General features: G+C 35.7%; 1 protein-coding gene across 7 annotated transcripts in view; it reads left to right on the top strand.

Moving 5' to 3' along the window:
• The window catches only part of FNDC3A (fibronectin type III domain containing 3A), a 178,205-nt gene that overhangs the window by 105,722 nt on the left and 59,440 nt on the right, over positions 1-13,043 (top strand). For all 7 annotated transcript variants that reach the window (XM_032874034.1, XM_032874032.1, XM_032874035.1 and 4 more), the window contains 3 exons: positions 4,400-4,637; positions 8,708-8,977; positions 10,527-10,585. In XM_032874034.1, the coding sequence (XP_032729925.1) occupies positions 4,400-4,637; positions 8,708-8,977; positions 10,527-10,585 (567 nt within the window). The remainder of the gene's footprint in view (positions 1-4,399; positions 4,638-8,707; positions 8,978-10,526; positions 10,586-13,043) is intronic.

The following is a 13,043-nucleotide window of genomic DNA, read 5'->3' on the forward strand; positions in this document are numbered from 1 at the left end:
GCATTGTCATTGTTCTCACAAAAAAACAACACATTTTTTAGTTTCTTCACTCCACTGCTACCAGCCACCACCTTATTTCCATATTCCCCTCTGCAGGAATACTTGCCCAAATTGGGCTTTTAGCTCTCTAATTCTGCTCCCACTTTCCTCTCTAAACCCACTTCAGTTAGGGTTTGCCCCTATGATTACACCAAAACTGTTCTCATCAAAGTCACAGTAACTTCCACATTGCTAAATCCAGTGGTCAGTTCTTCATCTTCATCTTATTTGACCTTTCAGCAGTATTTGACAAAGGTGATCCTTCTTCCTTGATACACTTTACTGAACTTCCAGACTCCACACTCTTCTTAGTCTTCCTACTTTACTTGGTTGTCCTTTTTCAATCTTTTCAGAACTTCAGGCTAGTATATCTAACTGCCTACTCAACGTTTCCACTTAAATGTCTTATATACTTAACTAAATTCACATGTCTAAAACCTAAAACTTCAGGTCTTTCCCCCTGAAATAACTTACTCTGCCTTATAGCCTTCCCCCTTCACAGTTGATAGAACACCATCCTTCCATAACTTCTTTTTCTAACTTCTCCAGTGGCATCATCAGCTAATCTTGTTCTACCTTTAAATATATGGAGAATGTGAACCTCTTTTTACCACCCTGGTCCAAGCCACCACCATTTCTTGCCTAGATACTACAATAGATTTTTGGTTTTCCTGTTCTTGTTGTTGTTGTTCAATCTGTTCTCAACTCAGCAACCAAAGTAATCCTATTAAGTATAAGGTTATGTCAGGATTTCTCAACCTCAGCACTACAGACATTTTAGGCCCAGTAATTTTTGTTGTAAGAAATTGTCCTCTGTGTTGTAGGTAGCTAGCAGCTTCCCTGACCTCTCTACCCACTAGATGCTGGTAATACCCACTCCCAGTTGTGACAACCAGAAATGTCCCTAGGTACTGCCAAATGTCTGCTAGGGGGCAAAATCACCCCTGGCTGGGCACCAGTGACATCACTTTTCTGCCCAAAACTCTTTGGTGGTTCCTCCTTTCACTGATGTAAATGCTGAAGTTTAGGTGCTTATTAACTTTCACTGATGTAAATGCTGAAGTTTAAGTGCTTATTGATAGCTCATCTGGTCCTTCCTGATCTGACCACTCCCTTTATCTCTTTGACCTTACCTGCTTCTACCTACCCTTCTTCCTTATACTGAACCAGGCACATTGGCTTCCTTCTAAAACTACTTTTATTTGTTGGGGACTTTGTTCTGTTTTCTCTGCCCAGAACACTCTTCCAGATTTTTAGATAATTCATTCAGTTACTTTAAGTCTGCTCAAATTTCATTTTGCCAGTAAGGCCTATTCTGGTCACTCTGTTTTACACTGCAACCTGTCACACTCCCACAATGCTTCTGATCCCGCTCACCTGTTGTTGTTTTTTTCCCCATGATACTTATCTGCTGGCAACATGCTAAATAATTGACTCTTCTTTTTGTATTCACTGCCTCTATTAGTATGTGTGCCCCACAAAGACATCACTAACATTTTTTCTCACCTAGATTACCAATGTTTTTGTCTTTTTTTAAATGAGCGGAGAAGGTAAAGTTAGAACTAGATATGGAAGGATAGATGGTATTTGCATAGTTGTATATTAAGGGGAGGCAAAGTGAAAAGAAAGATGTCATAAACAGAAGTCCAAGATATGGAAATGTACAGGTTTGTAGGAAGGCAGGTCTTTAGTATACCAGACTGGCTGGAGTTAAGGGCTCAGGATTTGGTAAAGGAAAAAAATACATTTAAGAAGATAGGTTGGAACAAGACTGAAGGCCAGGTCAGAGAATATGGACTATAATCTTATCAGAAATGGGAGTCATTTAAGATTAGTGAGTTGGAGAGTTGATAAAGATGAAAGTAGTATGTTGTGTCAGACACTGTAGTTTGGCTTGCTAAAAATCCATTCCAGACTCCTCCTAATGTCCTCTCTGTGGCTTAAAGGCTGAAAATCTATAGTTTCCAGACTTTCTCCAGCTAGAGCTCCAGATATTTCATTTCTGCCAATTACATGTACTTGTCTGAGGCTTGAATTCAGAACTGAATTAAATGGGAAGAAAGGCAGAATATGAGGCATTTATTTTGCTGGAAGCAAGGATTATACATTATAGCTCTAGAGCTAGTATATAAAAAACTGAATTCATTTGGTCTTCTAGTACAGACAGTTCGTCTCATACTCCCAACAGGTAAGGATAGTTTAATGGGGTGTTTACCAAGCATGTATATATTTATATACAAAACTTGCTATTCCATTTTTTTAAGTTTATTTATTTTTGTAATCACTATCCCCAATATGGGGCTTGAACTCACAACTGCGAGATCAAGAGTTGCATGTTTTTCCAGCTGAGCCAGGTGGGCACCCCCAAATTTCGCTGTTCTTAAGGATAGTAAAACTTGTTCTTCCTGAAAATAGCAGGATTTGCCTCTAAGTTAGCGCTTTATATTTTAATTATTTTCTTTTTCCTTAAGAGAAAGGTATTATTAGTCATTTATTATACCTGGAGAGTAATCTTTTAAGTCTAAAAGTTTAAGGGCCTTATTTTAATAGAGGGATTCCTAATTTTGAGATAAACTTTTATATCCTATTGGGCTTTCCTGTATGTCCTGGCAGCTCCAGTGAGAGTGAAAGGGAATAAATCTGTCATTTTGAGAATTCCTTTTCTTGGGACGCCAAGTGGCTCAGTCAGTTAAGCAGCTGCCTTTGGCTCAGGTCATGATCTCAGTGTCGTGGGATGGAGAACCACATTGGGCTCCTTGCTTGGCAGGGAGCCTGCTTCTCCCTCTGCCTCTGCCTGCCTCTCTGTCTGCCTATGCGCACACTCTCTCGCTCTCTCTCTGACAAACAAATAAAAATAAAATCTTAAAAAAAAAAAATTCCTTTTCTGCAGTGTAACCCCTACTGAAAAATATATAATATCTAGGATTCAGTTCAGGGCTAGAATAACAGTTAGGTTTAGGGACCGTGTGAGGGTATGTGCCTATTACCCTGCAGTTCAGAAACCTCTGCAGAGGGATAATTTTAGGGTTAGGGTTAGGGGTTAGGGTTAAGCACATACCCTCACACGGTCCCTAACCCTAACTATTATTCTGTCCCAAACTGAACCCTAATCCTAGATCTGAGAGACAAAAAGATTTTATATATGTATACAATGGAATATTACTCAACCATAAAAATGAATGAAATCTTGCCATTTGCAATGATGTGGATGGAGCTGGAGTGTTATACTGAGTGAAATAAGTCAGGGAAAGACAAATGCTATATGCCTTCACTCATATGTGGAATTAAACAAATGAGCAAATAGAGAAAAAACAGAGAGGCAAACCAAGAAACAGGTAATTATGGAGAACACACTGATGGTTACCATAGGGGGAGGTGGGCAAGGGGGATGGGTTAAACAAGTAGTGGGGATAGGAGTACATGTGTTGTAGTGAGCATTGGATGTTCTATGGAAGTGTTAAAACACTATTATTTTACACCAGAATATAATATTACACTGTATGTTAACCAACTGGAATTAAAATAAAAACCTTTTAAAGATGTGTAATTTCTAAAACTGAAAGCCACAGATACTTAACTGGGAATTAATATATTAGGTGTTCGTCTCCCTTGAAAAGATCTTTAGCTGTTAAAATTGTCCAGGTAATGTTTGTAAGAATTTTGTTCTTAAATGCAATATATGGTTGATCTTAGAAATCTGGATCCAGTTTTTTCCCCATTTCTACTTCACAGTTTGTGTTCTTTCTATAGCTTATATCCCCCACCCCCATCCATAGTATGGGGAAGCAAATTAATTCCTGACCCTATTGTGTGTGTGCTTTTTTTTTTTTAAGATTCTATTTATTTATTGAGAGACAACGAGAGCATGAGTGCAGGAGCAGGGCAAGGGGCAGAGAGAGGGGAGAAGCAGACTCCCCACTGAGCAGGGAACCAGACATATTGCAGGGCTCAATCCCAGGACTCTTGAGAATATGACCTGAGCCCAAGGCAGCTGCTTAACTGACTGAGCCACCCAGGCGCCCCCTCGTTGTGTTAAAACCAAAAATTCCTTTGAATCTCCCTTCATTTTTAATGCATCAGTAAATGCACATAACACAAAAGTAAATACCTAATATTGTGGCTCATTGTTTTTATTATTATTTAGCTAATCTCATCATTGATTTAAGATTTATATTGCATTGTATAACAAAAACTACTTCATGTTGTTCAGTACTTATGTATATGTATTTAGTGTATTTAATAATTCATATTCTGTAAAATTTCTTAATTTAACTTCTAATGGTATAAAAATTCTTACTCTAACCTGTATCAAAAAATTGCTTACATCTTATGCAAGAAATGTTTAATGTTCATTTTGTAGGTTATTGAAGACAATGGTGTTCGAAGAGTTGTTGTGGTTCCTCAGGCACCAGAGTTTCATCCGGGTAGTCACACAGTCATACACCGTTCCCCACATCCTCCTCTGCCTGGTTTCATTCCTGTCCCAACCATGATGCCCCCTCCACCACGCCATATGTACTCACCAGTGACTGGAGCTGGAGACATGGCCACACAGTATTTGCCACAGTATCAATCTTCACAAGTATATGGAGATGTAGGTAAGACATCTAAAAATATTCCTGTCTTGTGGAGATAGTTCCTCTTTACTTGGATATATAATAGATGCTTTCCTCCTATTATATAAAAGAAATGACCAAACAGTAACAATACCACAATCATGTTCTCTGACCCAAGCACTATGTTAAGTATTTCATCCTCATGATTATCCCTCAAGGCAAAAAAGTAAACAAAATCAAAGAGGAAAAAGAACTTACATCGTGCAGCGATATTTAGTGGGGACATGTTCAAACAAGAACTTTTTTTCTCTCTTCTGCCAACTAGACTCTGAGAGAAATTTTCAGCCAGGAACAATCATACTGTTGTTAAATATTTAAGGTTGTGATGCCACTTACCAAAGTTGCTGGGTTCTATAAAGGACTGGGGAGAGAGGTAGGGGAGGAAACAAGACCTCTAAGCATGGACCCCAGGGAGCTAATAAATTGCTGGGAAGAATAGACAACCACACATACACCAAATAATTATCTTATTCTTTCCTATGTATTTAAATACCATCTGTATACTGACAGGTCTCACATTTGTGTCTCCAGCGACAGCCTCACCTCTGACTTCTTAATAACCACAGAAATGCCTCATGCATATCAGTTACATTGTTTCTAAAACATAAATCTCAATTATGTAGTCTGCTTTTCTGTCATCTTCATCTTGATACATGGTAGAACTGTCTACTCCGTTTGCTCAAGTGAAAACCACATGATCAAATTTATTCTTCCTTCTTTAACCCCCACATCAGTTGGTATCAGTTTTATTTTCAGAAGTTTCCAAATTTTATCTACTTTTTTCCACTGCTACTCAAATCTTGTCCACTCTTAGCTCTTGTCAGGATAACTGCAGCAGCAGCTGCCTTCCAGTTGGTTTTCTGCTGTCATTCTTGCCCCCAGCCATCCAGGCTTAGCCTGAGTTATTATTTAAAATATAAGTCAAACCATTCTCATATTTAAAAGATTTCAGTAACTTCTCATTACATTTAGAATAAAATCCTGAACCTTCTACTAGACCAGGATTTTTCCATGTCTGCACTCTTGATATTTGAGAATCGGTAAGTGTGTGTTTCACAATACAAAACTGTGCATTGTAGGATATTCAGGAGAAGCCATGCCCTACCAGATGCCAATAGCATACAACTCCTACCGCCCCTCCCATCCTCAACCAGTTGTGACAACTAAAAATATCTCCAGACATTGCCGAATGACCATGGGGGCCAAAATTGACCTTGCTTACAATGTACTGGCCTTCACAAGGCCATCCCCTGTGGCCTCTGACTGCTTTGTCCCACTTGTCCCACCCCACTCCCCTTCAGTTTTTCAAAACCTCCAAATTCTTTTTGCCTCAGTGCCCTGCACATGATGTTCTCTCTGCCAGGAATACTCTTTTCCTTTTCTGTGGAAGGCTCCTTTTTTTTTCCCTTTGGATTTCAGCTTTCAGAGCGATCCTCTGTGACCTTACCTTATCAGTCTCTCACACTGAAACCTGTTTCTTTCACAGAACTTAACACAATTTGATTTTTTTTTAAATTCGTATGTCTTTCTCCCTTATTTGACTACGCATCTCCTGACAACTAAATGTCTTACCCATCACTCTCTCTTAGCAGTACCTATCATTAATGTTTAGTAAACTTATAGAATAACTCTAAAACAGAATTTTAATTCTACAGCACAGCCTATAAGTAATAAATATATATTATGTCATATATCTTATATATTTTTCAAACTTCTCTTGCCCAAGTAACACATTGATTCTGTAGGTCTGGATAGGGTTTGGGTTTTGCATCTCTGACAAATTCCCAGGTGAGGCTCATTGAAGTGGCCCGGTGAAAACTTGAGTAGCAAGAGTTTATATTACAAATCACTCTCATCCTTCTATTTTCTTTACTGTTAATTATGACTTATTTTTAAAAAGGTATTTGAGAAAATTATTTTAAAAAGCTAGATGTTATAACTGTTGCTATTTCACGTTGTTAAAATCCTTTGTTATTCAGAAGGGGATATTAGAATACTTGGATATGATTCACAGTGTTGTGAAGGAAAGTGAAAAATACAAATCCACAGGGGGTACAAATCTAAAAACTAGCTATCCAGTGATGAAAAACAAGAATCCTACTGTGTGTGAGTTTATAAGCCAAAGTGTCTACTACTAGATCCTAATAATGATAGTTTTATAACTAGGAGCAGCCTTCATGAAAAGGAGATTCTGGCTCTTTCATATAAATATATGCACAATATATATATTTAATATAAATGTTCATACAATATGTTGGCTTTTATGTCTAGCTTTTTTTCACTTGGGCTATTTTTTTAAGGCTTAGTTCAAAAGTTTAGCATAATCAGTACTCCATTCCTCTGTATGGCTGAAAATATTACGTTATAGGGATATAATTTTGTTTATCCATGTATTAATTGATGGACATTTGAGTTGTTTCTACTTTTTATCCATTATGAAATATTAATAATGATGCTTTGACAGTTGTATACAAGTTTTTATGTAGACATGTTTTCAATTCTGAGAGATTCCTAAAAGTAGAATTGCTGGCTTATATAGTAATTCTATGTTTAACTTACTGAAAAGGCATAAAAACCATTTTCCCTAGTGACTGCACCATTTTATATTCCCACAAGCAATATGTGAGGGTTCTAAATTCTCCATATCCTTGATAAAACTTGTTACTGTCTTTTGATTCTAACCATTATGGTGAATGTGAACTTGTGTCTCATTGTGGTTTTGATTTGCTTATTTCTCATTACTGATGTTGAACACCTTTTCATTAGCTTTATTAGCTATTTGTGTATCTTCTTTGGAGAGATGTCTATTCAGATCCTGCATCCATTTTTTTTTAGTTAGGTTATTTGCCTTTTTATTGTTAAGTTTTAAGAGTTTTGATAAAATACGGATTCAAGTCCCTTAGCAGATATATGATATACAGATATTTTCTATTACATTGTCTTTTTACTTTCTCAATGGTATCCTTTAATGCAGAAAAGAAAAATTTTGGTGAAATCTGATTTTTCTTGGATAGCTTATGCTTTTGGTCCTAAGAAACTATTACCTAAACCAAAGCCATATATATTGACACCTGTGTTTCTTTCTATGAACTTAATAGTCTTACCTCCTACATTTAGGTGTTTGATTTATCTTAATTTTTGTATATGGTGTGAGGTAGGTGTCCAGACTCATTCTTCTATATGTAGATACTCAAATTCCTGTGTTTTTTATTCTAGTATTATTGTACATATCCTTCTAGTACTATTTCAAAAATACTGTATTAATTTTCTTAAAACACTGATAAGTTAAAACTTTATTGAGATTTTTTTAGGCTTTTTAAAAAATATTTTTCTCATTACAGATTTTAAATTTAAAATAAAAATAAACTCTGGGACAGGTAACGGTATTTATGAAGTGTATTGATTTTATTATAGTGCTATGTGACTCTTATTAGAATAAATACATTCTTCTAAATCACAACTTTGAGTTTTTGATATCCAGAGATACAGTGTTTTGTACCTAGACTCTGTTCTTAGTAAACAATCCTACTTATTTCTTTTTATTAACTCCTATAACTATTTTTCAGTGATGATCCAGTTTGGTTTTTTATGGGCTGTTTTGTTTTGTTTCGTTGAGTCATAAGAGAATTTAGGCAGGTGGTGGTTTTCTGTTTACCTCCATTATATGTTTGAAGTTGAAAGAGATGCTAAAAGTGATGATTACAAAAGAGTAAAAGAAAAAGAACTGTGCACAGTTCATTTCAGTTCTTAACTCAATTATGATTATCATAACTTAATGATGTTGTAATCAGCTGCTTCTGTGGAGGTTAAGAGTTAATTGGAAAAAGATGAAGAAAAGCAATGTCTCTGTAAATGTATTTTATATATATAATTATCAAAAAATTTGGTTCTGTCAGTAGATAAACAGAAATAGCTTTGTTTTGCAGAATTATTCTTTAAAATATTTTATAATAGTTTTTATGCAACATAATAGATTTATTTCCCATTCCTTTCTTATGTCATAAATGTATTTGGAGTAAATAATGTTTTAAAATATTTTTATTTCTTCCTAGATGCTCACTCTACACATGGAAGGTCCAACTTTAGAGATGAAAGATCTAGTAAAACATATGAACGTTTGCAGAAAAAATTAAAGGATCGCCAAGGAACACAGAAAGATAAAATGAGCAGTCCACCATCTTCACCCCAGAAATGCCCTTCTCCCATAAATGAACATAATGGGCTTACAAAAGGGCAGAATGCTAGTGGTGTAAACGTAGGATCAGCAAAGAATAAGTCAGGAAAAGGGAAAGGTGGTGCACAAATTGATACAGAAGTAGAAGGTAACTACTTAAAATACTCATCTATTCCTGTTGGTACTTTTCATCATTATTTAATCAACTATAAAGATATTCTTTCAATTATTTCATCATGCTCCAGATAAACTATTTTTAACAACCCTTCCTAAATGTGAGAAGTTTTAGAACCTAAATTGTTACCAGGGTACTTCTTTTTGCAATTTTTGAAAGCTCAATTAGTAATTTCATCTAAATGGCAGATTTTACTACCTAAGAGAAATTCGTTGAAAGAAAAACCCTGGTAAAGTTCATCCAGATTCATTTTCCTCTTTTTCTGGTCCCTTTGACATGGCTCTGCTGGTTTTTATCAAAACTCTTTATTTCTGCTAACTTCTTTATTTATAGTCCCTGAGAGCAACTCATTATGTCATTCACTAATTGATCTATATACTCTATAGGAATGAGTATTCTTCATTGCTTTCTTCAGAAGTTCTTTTTTCTTAAAATCCCCTTATTTCCCTGGACCTTTCCCCTAACCTGTGACTTCTACCATATGAACTCTGAGCACTACTTCCTTTTCTTTATAATTTCCATTCCCCACCAATACATTTTAATGCTTTAATAGCTTCATGGTTAGTACATTAATATTTATATTAAAGATTTTATTTTTATTGACCGAGAATTTGAGAGAGCACAAGCAGTGGGAGCAGAGGAGGAGTGAGAAACAGACACCCCGCTGAGCAGGGAGCTAGATGCGGGACTCAATCCCAGGACCCTGGAATCATGACCTGAGCCAAAGGCAGACGCTTAACCATCTGAGCCACCCAGGCGCCCATTAACCTTTATATTAACAAATGTTCTCCCATATTTTTGAGACCTTCTGATGAATCTTTTTCAGTACTGATATTTTACAGGACTTAAGATAAAGTTACAGATTTATCGGTTTGAATATAAGTTATAGTCAAGTCAATTACATTCTTATTTTGGGAACTACAGTTAAGACCTGCCAAGACACAAATACTTGGGTATTTGGGTGGCTCAGTCAGCTGAGCGTCCAACTCTTGGTTTTAGCTCAAGTCATGACCTTGGGATCATGGGATCAAGCCCCACGTCAGGCTCCACACTCAGCGAGGATCTGCTGAAGATTCTGTCTGCCTCTTAAACCCTACCCCATGTGTTCACTGTCTCTCAAATAAATAAATAAATCTTTAAAAAAAAAGGGGGGGGAGGGAAGAAGGAACTACTCATTTAACTTGTTAACTATTAAGAGGTAGGAGATTGGAGAATGAGAATTCTGGAGAGTATTTTTTACAGCTGTGAATAAAAATATACTTGGTATAAGAAAAACTTAGTGACTGGTTCAGATATATATAGTGGCATTATAATTAGGGATCACAGTTAAAATGAAAATAGAAACTAAAGCAGAAGAATCTTGAAGAACTACAAACTGCTGAATATGAACTAAAGTAAAAATTAGGAAATAAAAAATCTCAGATTACCAACATAGTTTCAGAAGACATATTGTGGAAAGAGAGGGATGATTATATTTAAGTTCATTTTTTAAATAATCTTTTTTTTTCTTTCTCTTTTTTAGAAAAAGATGAAGAAACTAAAGCTTTTGAAGCACTTCTCTCCAACATTGTCAAGCCAGTGGTAAGTATTGCATGTATTTTCTTAACATTTATATTAAGTAGTATTCACGTAGGATTTTGGTGTATTCTAGTTCAGGCCTTGCTTAAAACTTAATTATATCAGGGGCACCAGACTGGCTCAGTCGGAAGAACACATGACTCTTAATCTTGTGGTCGTAAGTTCAAGCCCCACATGAGTGTAGAGATTACTTAAATTAAAAAAAAGAGGGGCACCTGGGTGGCTCAGTGGGTTAAAGCCTCTGCCTTCAGCTCAGGTCATGATCCCAGGGTCCTGGGATCAAGCCCCGCATCTGGCTCTCTGCTCCACAGGGAGCCTGCTTCCTCCTCTGTCTCTGCCTGTCTCTCTGCCTACCTGTGATCTCTCTCTGTCAAATAAATAAATAAAATATTTAAAAAATAAATAAATAAATAAGAAGAAAAGAAAAGAAAAACTGTAAAAATATGATATCGATAATGGATCAATGTAGATCTAACGTAAGAAAAAATTGTTTTTAGTGAAACAAAATATTCAGTCAGTTCATTTCTTAAACTAGGATTTAATGTATGCTGAATGGCATTGAAAATCATTGGAACAAACAAAGATGTAATAAATACTGTGGGTACAACTGATTATCAGTTTTTTAAAAATCCATCTATATGATTTCCATAAAAAATATATTCAGTTAACTCCAGAGGCAAAAAGAGTTACTATAGAAGAGGTTTGTATTTCCCAACCCTTTGTAAGTGTACATGTAATAGAAGAAATAAAATCAGCAAAAGGCAGGCAGCAAACCTGGCTACATAAAATTTTCTGCTTATTTTTTAAATAACCTAAATAAAGGCTAAGATCTTAATAGGAAAAATACTTGCATCAGATTTGACAAAAGATTAATTTTAAGAACTTATACAAATTGAACTTTTTTAAACCCATTAAGACCCCAAAGTGTTTTTTACTAGTAATCAAAATTACACTTCTCTGAAACCATGAGGTCTCATGTCTTAATAAAAAGCCTCACAAACAAAAAATGTTTTTTGCAGCACTAATATTAATAAAAATAAAACAAAGAATTCATAAGTTATATTTTTACGGACAGAATATTTTAATCATTTAAAAATATGATTTTTGAAGACCAAAAACATTCAAATATGCTATTGTAGGGAACAGTGCTAGTGATCAAATTATTTAGATACCATGATTACAGTCTTATAAATGAAAGGCTTTATCAGCACCACGCTCTAACCAACTGAGCTAACCAGCCACTTAAGGAAAGACTTTTTAGAAAAAGGAAAAAAACTAGAAGGAAAAACCAAAATGTCGCAGTTACTCAGATTAGCCATTTTTCTTTCTCTGCTTTAGGAGCTGTAACTTCACTCCATTTTAAAAGTAAGCTAATAGGGGCGCCTGGGTGGCTCAGTGGGTTAAGCTGCTGCCTTCGGCTCAGGTCATGATCTCAGGGACCTGGGATCAAGTCCCGCATCGGGCTCTTTGCTCAGCAGGGAGCCTGCTTCCCTCTCTCTCTCTCTGCTTGCCTCTCCATCTACTTGTGATCTCTCTCTGTCAAATAAATTTTTAAAATCTTAAAAAAAAAAAAAAGTAAGCTAATAGATGTGTCAGTAATTAAGATTAAATTTTTATTTTATTAGTTATGTGTGAACTCCTTTATGGTGAAATATGTAAGTAATACACGCATATAGGGAGTAGAAATAAATTCCTGTTACCCACTCCTCTGATTTAGTCCTACCTAACAGTTTGGTTTCCAATTTCACTTTATTTGTATGTGTTCGTCCATCGGAATATATTTTTTCTATTGTCTTTTTATGAAAAAGGGATCATACTGTACCCTTTTGTTCTGTGGCAGGCTTTTTTCATTGTGCTGTGCCTTAGCAATCTGTGTCATCATATTATTCTTTCAAGAGCTGCATAGTTGCTCAGTCAGTCACAGTATTGCCATGACAACCAATCAAAATACTTATTGAGATCCTATTATATATCAATAAATAAAAAGCAAATATAAACCAAATCATATGTAATAGTAAAAAGAGTTTTTACAGAAATAGGGTAATGTGATGCATTACTGAGGAGAGCGGAATTACATTAAATACAGCAATCAGGAAAACCTTCTCTGAGCCTCTGAAGGGTTAGAAAAGTTGAAAAAGTTGGAAGGAATGGAAGAGGGAAAGCAGGAATAATCCTGGCAAGTTTGCCAGATAGACCCAATAGACTATGTTTATTGGAACATAGTGCAGTGGAGGAAGGAGAAGTGTAAGATACAGTGAAAGCAGATGACAGGGCTTTCTCGGGCAGGATAAGCCCATTTATTAAACATTGATAAAAATATTTCTTGATTTACAAAACAAAACCTTCTATCTCTTCCCTGCAAAAAAAAAAAAAAAAAAAAAATCCATGGTAAAATATCTTGTGCTAAGTTACAAAAAAATACTTTGCTTTATTCTTGTATGGAAACAGATTAGAAAAGTTG

Source organism: Lontra canadensis, unplaced genomic scaffold (assembly GCF_010015895.1).
Source record: "Lontra canadensis isolate GAN:19392208 unplaced genomic scaffold, GSC_riverotter_1.0 scaffold51, whole genome shotgun sequence".
Taxonomy (NCBI): domain Eukaryota; kingdom Metazoa; phylum Chordata; class Mammalia; order Carnivora; family Mustelidae; genus Lontra; species Lontra canadensis.